The sequence below is a fragment of the Volvox carteri genome (assembly GCF_000143455.1).
Source record: "Volvox carteri f. nagariensis unplaced genomic scaffold VOLCAscaffold_3, whole genome shotgun sequence".
NCBI lineage: Eukaryota > Viridiplantae > Chlorophyta > Chlorophyceae > Chlamydomonadales > Volvocaceae > Volvox > Volvox carteri.
The window spans coordinates 203,350-219,295 of record NW_003307546.1 but is presented as its reverse complement, the minus strand read 5'-3'; the positions used below and the strand labels follow the sequence as shown (position 1 = coordinate 219,295).

At 59.0% G+C, this 15,946-nt stretch overlaps 3 protein-coding genes across 3 annotated transcripts in view; 1 reads left to right on the top strand and 2 right to left on the bottom strand.

The window, feature by feature from the left end:
- Positions 1-2,237: 2,237 nt before the first annotated feature.
- VOLCADRAFT_79018 (uncharacterized protein) lies at positions 2,238-6,283 on the bottom strand (the record flags this gene model as incomplete). Its single annotated transcript, XM_002946301.1, has 7 exons — positions 2,238-2,891; positions 3,348-3,638; positions 4,502-4,688; positions 5,316-5,399; positions 5,680-5,745; positions 5,839-5,939; positions 6,182-6,283. The coding sequence occupies 7 exons, from the start codon at positions 6,281-6,283 to the stop codon at positions 2,592-2,594; spliced, it is 1,131 nt and encodes a 376-aa protein (XP_002946347.1). The 3' UTR covers positions 2,238-2,591.
- Positions 6,284-8,789: 2,506 nt separating this feature from the next.
- On the top strand, positions 8,790-12,359 carry eif2B (eukaryotic translation initiation factor 2B delta; the record flags this gene model as incomplete). The annotated part of the gene is made up of 5 exons (XM_002946469.1): positions 8,790-8,972; positions 9,424-9,624; positions 10,175-10,471; positions 11,003-11,230; positions 12,189-12,359. Coding segments are annotated over 5 exons (1,080 nt in total), but the record flags the coding sequence as incomplete, so codon positions are not given.
- Positions 12,360-14,280: 1,921 nt separating this feature from the next.
- The window catches only part of VOLCADRAFT_55892 (uncharacterized protein), a gene marked incomplete at both ends in the record, with an annotated part of 5,757 nt that continues 4,091 nt past the window's right edge, over positions 14,281-15,946 (bottom strand). Inside the window, 4 exons of the mRNA XM_002946300.1 lie at positions 14,281-14,451; positions 14,979-15,032; positions 15,268-15,477; positions 15,733-15,912. Coding sequence (XP_002946346.1) covers positions 14,281-14,451; positions 14,979-15,032; positions 15,268-15,477; positions 15,733-15,912 — 615 coding nt within the window. The remainder of the gene's footprint in view (positions 14,452-14,978; positions 15,033-15,267; positions 15,478-15,732; positions 15,913-15,946) is intronic.

The window sequence follows — 15,946 nt, the reverse complement described above, 5'->3', positions numbered from 1 at the left end:
GGATGAGGAGATGCACGACACCGACACACACCCCTCTGAACAACAGCAACCGGCTCCCTCGTGCTCGCGAGTGCAGAGCAGCGGTGCCCGGAAATTGCACCCCTTGAGGGGCTTCAACGTCAGCGGCGTAGGGCTGCTCCAGTGTATGTATGTATGTATGTATATATGTATGTATACCGTAGCGGCCTCGCGTGTGCGCAACCTGCGAATGTCTTGCCGAGCAGAGACGGCGGTACGGGACCGGGCTCGGCGGCTAGGCTGCCAGTCCTGACAGACAGGGCGAAGAGGATCATATGGGACAGTTGCGACACTGTCGGTGCGCAATCATGGGCGCCTCCAGCGGGTGGCCCTGAGTAGCTGTCACGTGACTGGTGGAGTGAAAGCGGCCCCGGGGTGCAGCGCAACCCCGCGGCCACGCCCTCCCCCTCCGGGTTGCCCTGAGGTTGTTGCCCTGAGGTTAAGGGGTTCGGTTAGGCCGGCGGCAGGTGGGCAGCTAGCGGCCGCGAAAGGACGGCGGACAGCCATTGCGAGACATGACCGACAGACCCACTGCCGTACAGTGCAGCGCAGTACACCAGTGCACAGTGCAAGGGGTGGAGCACGGGAGGCACGAGTGGTGCCAGGCGCGAGTTGGACGGCGCTGCCGTCCCTTTTTCGTGTTCTGTGGGAATATGAAGCTAGGGATAGATAGGGTCATCTATGCTTACTTGCCGACCTGCATTCCGTTATCCGTTACACACGTAGATACGGCAAGAGACTGTGCTTGCTATGTGGGTTAGGGATCTTTGTTTCATCCCATGTCTCCTGCACTTATTCTTTTTGCAGGGCGACGTGTCTTTGTTTGGGACCTGTTGTCCTGTACAGCTGCATCAGGCAGAGGCCCTGTGCTACTTTAATTTTACAGTGCTCTGACCGCAGGATGATTGGAAAGATAGGAAAGGTATGCCAAAGTCATTTGGTGCACGAATGTTGCCAATCGGGGGGATTGACAGGCTCTCGGTTGACCGGGGACGTGGTGGCGCAGCTCGAGTAGTGTTTTTGCGTACATGGTAGCTGGCCGGTTTCCGGCACGGTAAGGTCCTCCAGGAACCATAAGGCATTGGTGCGTTGGAAAAGGCTTTGAGAAGGATACAGAGGCATCGGGACCCTCCCTAAAATCGATGTGCATTACAATCGCCAGGAGATATGGTCCAGGACTTTGATGCAGAGCCCATGCCAAAGTGGTTGTTTCATTGTTGGTGAGCGCTCGTTGCCGGCAGGGCCCCGCTGGAAGATAGTGCGCCAGCTGCATCGCAGTCTATTCCCATCTCCGTGACAGCATCAGGTCCCAATGCTGAGGGGGATGGTCCTGTACGTCTAACCAAATATCCGCGCGCGTCCTGACGCGCGCAGGTAACGCGCGCGAATCATCATTTCCGTTTAATGCTGTAACATCAGGCTTCACATCTCCTATAACGTTCGTGACCATATACAACTCGGGACTGGTTGCGCAGGCACGGCTCAGCACGGTGGCCTGTACTCCGGCGGGTACTTGACGGTCTCGGTGGGTGCCTCCACGCACTGTCCCGTGCAAAGTGAATTGCCAGCCGCGCCGCTGAACATATGGTTACGCCCGGATAGCTCCCCACAGAACCTGATAAGGAAAAAGGCAAGCTATCTCCTCCGGGTTGCGTCCGCAACACAAATACGGTTACCAACGCAAACCGCGTGTACCAATCTTTAATTTTATACTCACGTGCATTTCGCGTACTCGTGCTTCCGCTTCAGCCAGTACCATACACGACGATTCCCACGACGATAGAGTGTCAACTGCGCTTCAGGCACGCATACGCTTCTTATACGGGCAACAAAATAAAGATAGCGCCGCTCAGAATACCTTTTTTTTAGGCGTTGCGCATAACTGTGGCACGCTAAATGCATTTGATGCATCTCCCAAGCTACACCTGCCGAACGCGATGGGGGCCCCACATCGGTGCTCCGTTTCCAGACTTCTGGTGCTAGTTGTTACTGTATCTGCAAGTGTTGAGTCACTTCCATAGTAGCGAAGTACGTTAGCTGCTGCTGATGTCGTCGCGTTTGTTAGAAGACAAGATACCCTTAATGCCTTCACCGCCAGAACTGAGCACATTATATCCAGAAAGAAAAGAGTCCGGAACTTTTTTGTCGAAGGATAGCACCTAGCCGCAAACGAAGGTTTTCACTTGAGCCGGATCGAAATGGATTACGCACAGTCATATGAAAAAGCTTTCTTTACAGGATGTAATCCTGAGTGCACGAACCCAGGACTGGGATACGACGGCAAGAACTGTACAGCAATACGGCAGGTGGATGCAGGGTTGCAGGCCTTCTGGCAGCACTTGCCGCAAGCCCACACAATCCGCATGGCCATTGCCACCCACCGCCATACCCACATATGCATACCTGGCGTTCTATGTACGTGCCAACCTTTTGGTCTCTCCAGCACGCTCCACAGCACCGGCTCCCCAGCGGTCGCACTTTCCCTAATCTACCCCACCCGGCCCCACATTATGCTCCCTTCATAACCGCATATTCATGTTCCGAGCTTTGGAGGTCCGCACACCCTCTGCTGGTTAAGATTGCGGCAGAATCGTGAAGAAGTAGTTGACCTCCAGCACGCCGTCCTCCTCCAGATCCGAGCAGTGGACGCCGTTCTTGATCGTGTTGAGCCCAAAGCGTGCCCGCAGCGAGTCCGGCCGCAGCACACGGGCCAGTTCGGGGTCCATGGGACCCGACAGCTGCCGGAATGGCTCCACACTGCTTGCTCCGTCTCGGTCCGCCACCTCCAGCGCCAGCACCGGCCCGCTGGTGAGGTGGTCCACCATGGCGTTGAACTCGCCGGCGTTCAGCACGCCCTTGTACACCTCGTAGAACTAAACGGTTGTAAAGGAGGGCGCAACCAACAAACAGGCAGCCAGGGAATGACTAGGTGGAAAGGGTGAGGTGGGGGGCAAGCTTGTAGGCCTGACGATGTAGGAGTATATGGGACGTGCTAAGGTCATCCCGCTCAAGTCCTTCCCCTGGCATTGTGTAATGGGTAGCTTGCAAGCCGTTGCACCTGTTCAACCCAGCAAATCGACAATTCGCTGGTCTCCCACCAACACCGCGTCTTGCAACAGCCGGCCCAGGCCCAGGCCAGGACCTTGCTGGCACTGTGGAGCAAGCGAAACAAAGGGAATGTGGCCCTTTCGCTATCGGCGAAACGCAAGTCCCATCACCAACACCTGTAGCTTTAGGCGGCACCTTAACCCCAGTCCCATTCTGACACCCAGTGCCAAGCCAGCTCCCCGCCCCTCATCTGCCTCACTACGCCCCTCCCTGCAGCGCACCTCCGCCGCAGCGTTACGGTCCAGCGTGAACAGCTGCGCCGCGGTGATGTCAAACACGTCCTGGATCATGTCCACCACCAGCCCCGCGCCGCCATCCGCCACCACGTGCGGCTTCACCAGGCACAGAGTCGTGTTGCGGGCCACATCGCACTTGCCCGGGTAGCGATCCCGCCCGAAGAAGAACGCACACTCCTCAGCCGCCGTCTCCGGCGCGTCGGAGCCGTGGCAGGCATTGTACGACTTGTCGGTCCCGAATTGGGCGCGTATGGAGGAGGGCGCCTCGGCGCGAGCCTTTTCACGAAAAGGGTCGACGGGACGGGAGGGGGAATCAGCCGACGGGGGGGGGTTAAAGCTTCTGTCACACCATACGGAACGTGCTACGTTGCTACTGCTACTGCTGCCTGGCAGGTTGTCCCCCTTGTGCCAGGTCCATCCTGGCAACAGTGCAAGTAAGGCCCGCCTTGCGCGAGTGCCATATTGTGGCCTCCTAATGCCCATATTGTGGCTCATCCTGTCGTCCCTAACTGACTCGCGGGTAACGTCTCCCAACTGGCCAACTGGCAACACCAGAAGAAGCGACCACCTCAGAGGAGTGGGCCTTCCGTACAGGAAGGAGGGCCACGAGAGCGACCGACCATTACTCCCCTCCTCGCAGCAGCAGCAGCAGCAGCAGGTGCAGCGGCAGCAAAGCCCCATGCGAGCGCCAATTATTTCTGAGCTCGTTGCATGCAAACCCCTGGGAGCACGGCTCCTTTGCCACAACTCACCGGAAGAAAAAATCGGGGGGACTTCTAGCTACACACTTCACGCGGCACGGCGACGGTAATTGAGACGGCCACGCATGCGAAGGGCAACTTTCACGTCACGTGATGCTTCGCCAAAGAGCCAGAAACACCTGGCGCCGCCCTTTTTTTCCATTCTAGCCCCAACCGCCTTGTAGTCACGCGCAATCTTCCCCCACCCACTATGAAGCTCTTATCCACACGGCGTCCACACCGCACCCAACCATGTAACGTAGCCCCACCCTCCTGATGCGCACAAGATCCCTCCCAGACCCCGAGCCAGCCGGGCCGCACCACCACCACCACCACCACCACCACTATACCGCCACCGGCCGGCTCCCTGTCAGCCGTCCAGCCACAATCCCGGGGCACCTGGTTGCTGTCCGTCGGCCCCAGCAGCTCGCGCCACTTGCGGATGGCCCCCGGGGCCACAAGCTCCATCGCGCAGATGCGGCCGCTGGACATGAAGTCGGTGAGCCGCTCGTAAAAAGGCTTCCCCCGGTGCACCGCGTAAAAGGCCTCCGCCTCCTCCTTGGACAGCTTGGCCACACGCAGCTTGCTGTGCGCATGCCATCAGGTGGGTTGGACAGCAAGATGGGCCGGTCAGGGATTAAGGCGCGGCTGAAAGGGGGTTTGGTTGGAATACGAAAAAAGGGCCGAATGCTGCCATGTACAGTGCACAAGTGCCAAATCCCAGCTGGGGGACTGCTGCTATGCGCGTAACTCGGTGTATTTGGTGGACATGTTGGGACGAAGTTGTGCAAGAGGCCGCAAGCCCCCACCGCACCCGTGTTGAGTGTTACACACCGGCGTTGGAGCAGCAGCAGCTGCTCCTCCACCCGGGTCGTCCACCGGTGTGTAACACTCAACACGGGCGCGGTGGGGGCTTGCGTAAAATGTCTGGTCACCTATAGGCGACAATCTCGTATGAGGACAGGTGAGGACCGTCCCTACCTAATACAATACGAGATTGTCGCCTATAGGTGACCAGCTGATCTGCAGGCCAGCGGTAGTGACGGTGGTGGTGGTGAGGTGTGGTGATTATGATAGGGTTAAGGAGATATGAATCATATATGCACCAGGGGCAGTGAGTGAGATGTGTCTCTGCTCCGGCTGCTGGCTGGAGTCTGTCCGCAAAGGACCTAAGGACCCACAATAGCCCATATGTTAGCGAGGCGCTGCTCACCTGATTAGGAAGCCGCTCTGGCAGATTGCGTCTATAATCTTGCCCATGTGTTTGTACGCGTCAGGCTTAATCATGGCCAGGGTCCTGCGCATGAGCGACAGACAAAGGCTGGGTCAGGCCTCTAAGGGCCATAGGGCGCTGCCCCCCCAAACCAATCCGAAAGTGCACTCCATAAATACATGGTTCGGCCCCTGGACAGTCAATTGCCGATGGATTGCCGCGGGGGTCGCTGTTATCAACCCAGCCGCCAATGTTGCTACCTGTATAGGAAGTGCGTGTAGGCGACCTAAGGAATGCAGCCTCTTGTGGGCGTGTGGTACCGCGTGGCAACCCCCATCAGCAGCGCGCTTTCTCCCGAGCCCACCTTTCCGTCTGGCTCTCAATGGAGTTGCGGGTGAAGTCGTCGCCATACTCTGTTAGTTTCAACTGCCTGCGCACCAGGACACACGCGAGTTGTCCCGGAATTTGCGATGTGACCACGAGCAGGGCGGCGGCGGCACGAAGGGTTTGAACCCCACCTCACCTGCCAAATATAGTGACCATGCTGCCAATGTACAGCAGCGACGACCTAAGCTCCTCATACTTTGTGCGCTTAAGGAAATGCCGCCGGTTCTTAATATCCACCTGGAGGGCTCACAAAATACATGTCATTGGGCCGCGCACAGTTGCGTCCTAACACTTTGGCTGAGTAAGGACCTCGACATAAAATTGGCATAAGATTCATAAATACACAGGCCACGCGCACCAAGCGCAAGCCAAACCATAGGATGACATGTGCACTTGCGACATAGGATTGCGTCGAAGTTATCACAAAATACTCATAAGTTGCTTCCTCCCGCAGCCATTCAACAAAGTCCGCCTCTCACCATCTCGACTTCCTTTGTTTCCGGGTACCAAAACAGCTGATACTTCCAGAGGACGCCAGACGATGGATCCAGCCATTCGCTAATAAAGCAATATCTAAGCATAGAGGACATGATGGTATTTGAAGTTACAAGCGAAACGAAGTTCTCTCAGGAAAGGCGGGGATCGACTAGTTGCAGCAGCTTTACTTTGACATCGACTATCGGGAGACCTGAAGCATGTATCGTGTCAATGGTAGTTTGTAGAATGACATGTCCTATCGCCATGCAAAAAGCTTGGCCGATAGTACGGGATAGAGGTAAGAAATATTCTTGCCTTTGCGAAGCATTCATAACGGGTTCGGTTATGCAGATATTTTGCTCCGGATTATTTCAACTAAAATTAACCAAAGGAAAGCAGGTTGTGCGGCGCCGACCGAGTTCAGGCTTGGGGTTGAGCTCCTAGTGGCCAGGAGCTTGGGATTATGACGGGCTTTCAGCAACAACCTGTAAAGCAGGTCGTAGGATTCCATGTGGAAGGTGCCTCGCCATCCCCAACCCAGCCGTCCTTGCTCCAAGCTTCAATGACGGCCGGCTCACCTACGCCTGTTATCATTCCACCGTCATTCCAGGTCTGTAAAATAATACGGTTTGAAGGGCATGTTTTGCCTTGAGTTAACCGTTAAACCTGGGTTGCGGCCTCTTAACCTGGTGCGTGGGTATTCTCTGCAGAGGGAACCGTCGCATGGATCACGCGCTACTGCAGCCCCCGATGTTCCTGTTCGCGCTCTGGTACGGCAAAGGCCAGTTTAATGGTCCATAAGGGGGGACAACTGCTGTATCGTACGCTTGTGCCAGCGGTGGTGAACGTTCTTGTTGCTGGTGCATCTGGGCATGCACCGCAGGACACGTCTGGTACAACCACGACGTCGCAGGCAGGGCCAGGAGCAGGTGGCCCACACGCAGCAGGGGAAGGTCAGTCGTGAACAGTCAGGCTTTCCATACTGAATCTATGTCCTCTTCGCCGGTGATATCAAAAACGCCAACCAACCTCGCCGCCATTGCGTTGGGCGCTTGCATAACACGACGAAAACCCTTGTGGCGCGGGCGGGGGGGCTTTCTTTGCACCCATCAATAGCCTGAATAACAATGCCCGGGCAAGCCATGACGCCACCAATAAACCGCGCTTCAGATGCTGCTGCCGCACCGCACTGTTCCAACTAACTAACTGACTAACAAACTAAGTGACCTTGCCTGCAGCTCCGGGGCCAGCAGCAGTTCGGGCCGTGCAGCCCACGTCCGCCCCTCGCCCCATCCAGCATGCTGAGAAGGCGGAGGCCTCCCACCAGGGGCTGATCAAGGTGGCCTCGCAGGCCAGCATGAACTCGGAGGCGTCCATATCCTCGGGTGAGGATGAGAGCTGGTGGGGGGCTGCGACACCGCGGGGAGCTCCTCAGGGTCTGGCTTTCTTTTGTGTGGGTCGGGCGTAAAGGCAGGCGACCTGCTGGGCGCGTTGACTAACTGTCCCGGGCACCTTGATGTGGGGGTGTGGAGGTGTCGGCATCGCCGGCCTTTGAATGTGCACAGGTGTTGTGCACGAATGAATGTCGCAGGCCGGCAATCCCTTCATGCGACATTCATTCGTGCGCAACGCCTGTGGGAGTGAATATCATGCACGGAGGATGGATCGCAGGCTGCACAGATAAGAGTCTGCCGCTATTGCGCTATCGGCGTGTTCCCGGTCCCTGAGCCCCTGCGACTGGTGGCGGCCCTGCGCTCTCCCCCGCACAGGCCTATTTTCCCTGGAGGCGTCCACCTCTCGCACGCCGCCTGCAGCTACACCCCAGTCGACGCCCTTTGCCGGGCACGGCGGCGGTGGGGCCGCGTCCATGCCGGCGGGGCAGCATGCTGGGCAGGGCCACCACGGCGCCCAAGGCGGCGCACTGCCGGGGGATGGCGCACCCAAGGGGCCCAAGCCCCAGCGCGAGATGACCAAGGCGGAACGGCGGGCGCTGCAGGAGAGCCAGCGGGCGGCCAAGGCCGCACAGAAGGCCGGGACTGGGGCGCCAGTCGTGGACAACAAGCCGTCTAAGGGAGCAGCGGCAGCTGGGGAGGCGGGAAGGGGCGGCCGTGGAGGCGCAGGGGTGGCGGAGGCCAGGCCAAGCAGCGGCAAACCCTCGGCAGCAGCTGCCGCTGGAAGGTGCGCTGGGGCCTGACTGGGACTTGGGCCATTGTCACATCCGCTCCCTGGATAATGTTAACGAGGGGCCGAAGCACCGGGGGGTTATTGCTCTACATGTTTCTCTCCCTCCTGTGGATGCCTACCATTGGGGCATATTCAGCACTTCACCGCGCACGCGCCGGCGCCAGAAGTATCAGCTCGTTAAGCTGACGTTTCTATTGAAGGTGGAGATTAGTTCAACTGCAAAGCCGCAGTCCCACCATCTGCCGCTCGGGCGGCTCGTGCCTTTGTCGCCCCAGGTCCGAACCCGAGCGTCGCACGGATAGCGCGGGGGGAGGTGCGGGATCCGGTCCCAACTCGGCGTCGGCGTCGGGGGCTGTCGACCGGGACAGTTCCGGAGCCGGAGCGGCGGCGCCCAAGAAGAAGAAGGACCCCAAGGCCGTGTCGCTCAGCTCGACGGAGCTCTTTGCGCACCTTCAGCAGTACAAGCGGACCACGGTGTCCAGCCTGCTGCAGCAGCCTGCCATCGGCAACATCCACCCAGCCATACTGCAGCTCGGAATGCGGTACGCGGATGGCTCCATCCGCGGCGCGAACGCGCGCTGCCTGGCGATGCTCAATGCGCTGTGCCAGGTGAGCGGCAGCAGCAGCAGCTAGAAGGGCAGGTGGTAGAAGGGGAGGGGGAGGGTAGCTCGGACTTTGGAAGAAGAGACGATGGGCGTAGGCTACACTAAAGGAGACGGGAGTGCCAGCGCTGTATCGTACCTACGGCACTGTGTGGTTCACCATCATAGGGCGGAGGGGGATTCGTGATGGTTGGGTCGGGCTGCGTGGGTTAGGCCTGGGGAACAATGACAATAGGACGGGGCGACACCAGGGAGCTTGGCACTGAGTGGCAAGTCCTCACTGCGCCATGGAGGCCTCGACTTGCCTTGCGACCTGAACCGGGTCTACATTTTTTCCACCATGTTTGCACCATATGAGAGCCCTTGGGGACCCGCGCCATCCCGCCTGGCCTGTTGAAACCTCCGATGCAAACCGTCACACCGTGGCTGGGCCCCCCCTTACCCACTGATCGCACCAGGTAATTCGCGACTACACCACCCCCGAGGGCAAGGAGCTGCCCCGCGACCTGCTGCGCCACCTGAACGACCACGTCAACTTTCTGGTGGTGTGTCGGCCGCTGAGTGTGGGCATGGGCAACGCCATCCGCCACCTCAAGCTGCGCATCTCCACAATCTCGCCCGACATGCCCGAGGGCGAGGCCAAGGAGTTGCTGGAGCAGGTGGGTGGCAGGCGGGGATGGCGGAGGCCGCGACGAGGGAGGGGAGCTCTGTGGGCGGTGCGGCCGGTGGAGGAACGTGCGCATTCAGGGGGCTCTAGTCGAGTTCTTTGCATCCAGATATGAATCAATGCCAAAATACTTCGCAATTTTATTTCCTATTACCCTCTCCCTTTTTGTTATGTAGTATGTTCTTTTTAGCGTTTCCCGGGGGGGGGAAGGGGGGGAGGAGTGCCGCTGCACTCCTGCCGTTCTACGCTGGGTGGACTGTCCTGAAGGACCGGACCATGGCGTGGGGATGGTGTGTCGAGAAGTTCAAGGAATCTCTGTCTATCTGGTGTGTGAGAAATCTTCCACGACCGCAGCCCAAGCGAACCGCGTCCGATGCGCATTAGAACGTTCGCAGCATGTTCCAGTTGCACAACAAGGTGCGGGTTCGACCCCCCTTGTGTGGCATCCTCCTCTTGTGTCCTGTGTATCCCACGGCAGCCTGCAACCCTCCTTGCATAGGAAAAACCTGCCTTGCCTTGCGTTGGTCCCCCTGCCGTGACAGGAGATTGCGGACTACATAAACGCCCGTATCGACAGCGCGGACAAGCAGCTGGTCAGCTACGCGGTGGCCAAGGTGGAGGCACAAGGAGACGTCATCCTCACCTACGCCGCCTCACACGTGGTGCAGCGGGCGCTGGTGGAGGCGGCCGGGGCGGGCAAGTCCTTCCGGGTTGTGGTGATGGACTCGCGACCGGAGCTGGAGGGCCGGGCCACTCTTGCTCGGCTCATGGCGGCTGGCATCCCCTGCACCTACGTCCACCTGAACGCCGCCTCGTACATTATCAGGGAGGTCACCAAGGTGTGTGCGGCTGTGGGTGTGGGTGTGGGTGTGGGTTGCACGTCGTCATGGCGGCGGCGGCCCGGGGGCCCCGCAGTCCTCCCTGAGGCCTCTTGAGAGGCCCCTGGCGGGTGCTGCCGTTGCTGCTGCGCAACAAGAAGTACTTCTTGTGGAATCAACTGGAACCACCCGGTACAGGGAGAGAAAGAGAATGCAGAAAAAAGTATAATCCTATTAACTTAGTTTGTAAAGCAAAGCAGTTTTGCTTCCAGATTTTGCAAACAAGCACAATCCGGAATAGATTGAGACTTTGAAATGCAGAGCCCAAATACAGCTTCTATGGTGGTGTGGTTAGGTTCCTCCTCTATCCCATGCTATGTGGAAGGGTGGTGGGGCCAGCCAGTTGGTGGGTCGTGCTGTGCGGTGCAAAGCTAGCTGTTGCCGCCGCCATGCAAACAAGGTGACTCCTGCATTAGGTTGATGTTAAGTGTCAAGAGGTCGCGCGCGTGCCTCCCCGGGGCCCCGTGTTGATGGTGATGGTGTGATTGACAGGTGTTCCTGGGCGCCGCGGCTGTGCTGTCCAACGGCACCGTCCTGTCGCGAGCCGGCACTGCGGCGGTGGCAATGATGGCGCACGCGCACAGCAAGCCGGTCATGATTTGCTGCGAGACGCACAAGTTCAACGAGCGGGTGCAGCTGGACAGCATCACGCACAACGAGCTGGGCGATCCGGAGGCCCTGGCGGTGGTGTCGGGAAAGCCTGAGGTCACGGCACTGGAGGTACGCCCGTACGTACGTGGGTGAGGGGCGCCGGGGGGAGCTGGCGAGAGTGTATGCGCTTGTGTGTGAGCGAGTGAGTGTGTGTGTGTTATGTGTGTATGAGAAAGAGTGTGTGTATTTCTGTTACACATCGATTCCGGCCTGACGCTGGCCAAGGAGAAACACCGCCGAAGCGCTCCATCATGAAAGGGGCGTTGTATCGGTCGGAGTCGTAACCGTTCTCCCTTAACGCAAGGCGCCGTCGTCTGTTCGAATCCTATAAGCCAGCTACATACGCCAGTAGCTCAGATGCCAAGCAACCTCCGTTCCACCGAGGGCATCCTCTACAGCTGCGCGATCTACCAATGCACTCACACCGGGGTCCCCCAGTGCGCCGGGCGGCAGGAGGGAGGAGTGGGAGCCCGATATGAAGACCTATACACTGCCACGGAACAGTGGCGGAGGAATAGTTCTGCATAGGGCCTGGACCAGGCTGTATACCAGATGGTGGTTGGATAATGTTACCGGGCGGCAGGATTCGCAAGGTGGCGGTTGGCACCGGTGGCTCCAGCAGCATTCGACACCCCGATCCGTTTCACCCGGGTGGGGGGATGACCAGCGGCGGGATCCGAACCCACATCTTCCCATAAAGCTAGCTACCGTTTCTGGGATTTGAACTCCAGATGTTTTGCTGATTATCCAGCCCGGTGCTCTACCAACTTGAGCTACGCCGGTGTGTGAATGTGTGTGTTTGCCACCATGGTGCCGAGTGCCACGTGTGCATTAACGATTACGGTGGGCGACCAGTCGAGATGGGAAATGATTGCGGCACTAGGCATTAGAGGCGGTGGGTCATAGCCACGTCTACCTAGACATGGTTTCTTAATGTCCCTGGGCCCCGGCAATTTTGCCTGTTGGTCCTCCAAACGCAATAAGACACCGTTAATCGGGGCATGGCACGGCACTGCTACTGCTGCAGGGTTGGAGCGAGCACCCGCGGCTGCGACTGCTGAACCTCAAGTACGACCTGATGCCTGCCGAGTACGTGACCATGGTGGTTACGGAGTTCGGCATGGTGCCCCCCACCTCGGTCCCCGTCATCCTGCGCGAGTTCCGTCAGAGCGAGCAGACAGTGTCGGGACCGTTTTGATGTCTTGGCAGTGTGTGTGTGGGAGGGGGGGAGGGAGGAAGAGAGAGGGGGAGGGCACGTGTAGCTAGTGGTTAGCCAGGCGCTGGGATGCCTGGGCTGGACTGGGCTGTAGATATTAGGGGTTGGTCGGGATAGAGAGCGCGGCAGGCGATGACGATGGTTTCTTGATTTAGTCGGTTGTGCAGGTCTTGGGCGGCCAAGGAAAGTAGGGTCGGGTGTTGGATTGGGCTCGGTGGTGAAGCTTTTCTGTTTCGGCGAGTGTATGAGGTTGCTCTGGACATGTTTCTTCTGTTTGCCAAACAGCACGGATGAATTGGGCTTGAAGATGGATTATGGCAATGGCCATATTGCCAATCCTGGCCTCGCGAGGCGGTGTTGTACATATCGGTTGGCATCTCGGTGTCAACGACTTCGTGAGGGGGAAGAGGGGGTCTATTTAGGGGCGGGGTGGGTGGGTGGGTGCGGGAATGAGCCTCGCTCACCTGCCACTCAGTGCCACGGCTGTTGGCGCCATCCTTGCTGCTGTTACAAAGCTACACGCAGGATGGCCGCAATACTCATCCGCTCTCATCTTGATGTGCCCGGCCAATGTGCTTGCAGCATCTGCCTCCCGCACCCGTCGCGAACTGTGAAGTGACAACCTAGGCACCGTCGCTGCAGCACGCCAATGACAAACGGCATTGCGCTGAAGCCACCTGTACCAGGTGCGACCAATGTCCCTTTGGCAAAGTCAGAGGGTATCAGCTCCCTCGGCGCCGAAACGGACTCGCCCCTTGTGCAGCAAGCGGGGGCAGCACAGCCACCGGGGTGGGGTATGTGCACCGCACATTCGCAGTCTTACTCTACCCCCTACCTGTTGCAGTGAGAGGACTGGTCGCACGTCGCACAGCAGAGTTCTCACCCTGCCTCCGCAACATAGGGAGAGGCCAAACAAGACTGAGGGAAGACAGACATACAGACAAACAGACTGACGGATATGGATCTACACCGGCAGGCCGCAGTTACAGCAATCCGTTCACAACATGCGCCATGTGCAGTGCATCAACAACACGTGGCTATACATCAGGACGGCTTTCGTCAGGACGGCTTTACTGAGACGACAGGGGATTCCCATCGCGACCGGACCCTCCCCCTTTCCCCCCTCCTCCATTGCCGCGGCCTTCTTCATACACGTCTGAAGCATCACCACAGAAACTTACATCGGCGTAACGGCAGCACCGTACGGCACCGTAACGGCAGCACCTCGCCGGCACGGAGGCTCTCCGCTCGGGCTTTTGTCTGCAATACCCCCCTTCAGCTACGTCACCGTTCTGGGTTCAGCACTTCAGTTCCCCGCCCACATGTTCTATCTGGTCGTGTATGGGCGCATTGTTGTAGGTACCATAATTGGTTGGATGTCATCAGCCTAATCCTGCGGCCATGCAACACACACGCACACACACACACACACGCACAAACCGTTCTATTCCTGATTCGCCTACTTCTTTCCATGCGCCCCATGTTGTACGATTCATCCCGTACATGCAGAAGAACCCCGTTGGCAGCTTCACAGCTCCATCCGTGCCCTGCAATCTCCCGTCTCAGCGCCCCTGCCCTCCCCTCCCTTCCTCCTCTCCCGCCGCCCTATCGTTCTCCTCAAAGAAGCACTCCGAACACACCGACCCACCTGAAAACCTCGCCAGCATGTCGAGCACGTCATAGAGCCCATCCTCATCCTCCCCGGGTAGACAGCCCCGGACACGACCCATCCGACACGACGCGACACGGCCAAACCCAACCACACCCGGTGTGACGCGTTCTGTGCTCACACACTCGCTGCTTAAACAACCACGTCACGTTATGTCACATACGCGTCACCTCCTCCCGCCCACACAGTTTCCCGAGGTCGACAGCCCCACTACAAACACTACAGCTGCTGCTGCTACTGCTCGGCCGGTGGGGCGGGGGAGGGAGCAGCAGCAGCTGTAGCAGCAGCAGCAGCAGCAGCAAGAGCTGTTGACGGTGGTGGTGATGGTAGGTCCTCCGCCACCACCCCCTCCAAACTGACGTCCGCAGCCGCCATGGCGTCCCGCACCCAGCCGGGGACATCGCCCTGTGGGCACATCGGTGGGTGGTAGGGGGCAGGGGATAGGGGGGTGGAGGAGGGGGATGGGGTGCGAAGGCAGTGGCGGGAATGAAGGTCAGGATTCGTCGAGGTTGGCGGTGGCGGGAGATGTGGAAGGGGGCTGTTGGCGGTGTTGTGACGCTGTGTGACCGCGTTCCACTCTGAGGAAGAGGTCGTGATGAAGGGAGCATGCTGTCGAAGCGCCTCAGGGAGCGTCGTGGAGAGGAGGAGGAGGGGGAGGAGGGGGAAGGGGGGATGGTGAGAGACGCCACCGTTTATTCAGACCCTTTCCGTCCTCCTGCCCCCGTCGTCCTCCTCCTCCCCCTCCTCCTCCTAGGTTGGGACCCCTCGCCGTCCAAAACACCCCATCCTATCCCCCCAAAAGAACATCCACACACTACACTCCCGGCTACCGGCACCCGCTCCCTCCCCCGCACACAGACACCCCCCATCCAGCCCTCCACTCCCCCCTTCAAACATCCACCCGTACGGCCGAACCCCATACACACACACACCTTGGGAAACATGGTCTTCAAGTAGTTCCGAACCCACTCGGGGAAGCGCTGCTCCTGAAGGGGGGGGACGTAAGGGCAGGTGGGGAGGAGAGGGACTCATACACAAACCTTCCCGGTCTGGCCACCCGGTGAGGCAACCCCGGGAGGAGGTGGTGAGAGGACCGCAACCCCACCGCTGGCAACAATCCCTTCCCTGCCCGACACATAATCACCACCACCACCACCACCACCATCCTAGGGCCCAAAACGACTCCTTCGGCTACCCCCTCCCCCCTTTTCTCCCCTCTACCTCGATGGCCTGCCTCATGCCTCGTGTCAGTGACTGAGTATACGCCACGTTATGGTACGTCACCAGTATGGCGGCGGAGGATATGGCCCCCCGGGTCACCACATTGTGCAGGTAGGCCCGGCTGTAGCGCTGACACACCATGCAGCTACAGCCGGGGTCCAGGGGCCGGAAGTCCCGCGCATAAATGGAGTTCTTGAGCTTGAGAGTACCCTGAGGGGCGGTGAGGGAGGTGAGGGAGGTGAGGGGGAGAAGGTGCTGGGACGGTGCGAGTGGTGTAAGATTATAAACCTTTAACTGTCAATAGCAGCAGTAGCAGCAGTAGCAGCCGCAGGAGGGCAGGTTTGGGACCTGTTGGGCTTCCAAGGGAAGGGGAGGGTGGGGGGAAAGGTTCGGTTCATGATGGTGATGACGCCGCGAGCTGCCCGCATGAGAGGGGCCTCTCCCCACCCCACCCACCCCTCCCACCTCGGGCACTAGTGTCACACCAAATCGGGCAGTCCGGGTAGGGTACACCGAATCGAACATGTCCGCCCCCAGCGCCGAACACACGACAATGTCCAGAGGGTAGCCAATCCCCATCACGTAGCGGGGTTTGCCGGCGGGAAGACCTGCCGTACACTGGGACACCACCCGCCAGAAGTCGTCCTTGGACTCCCCACCCGCCAGCCCCCCGACGGTG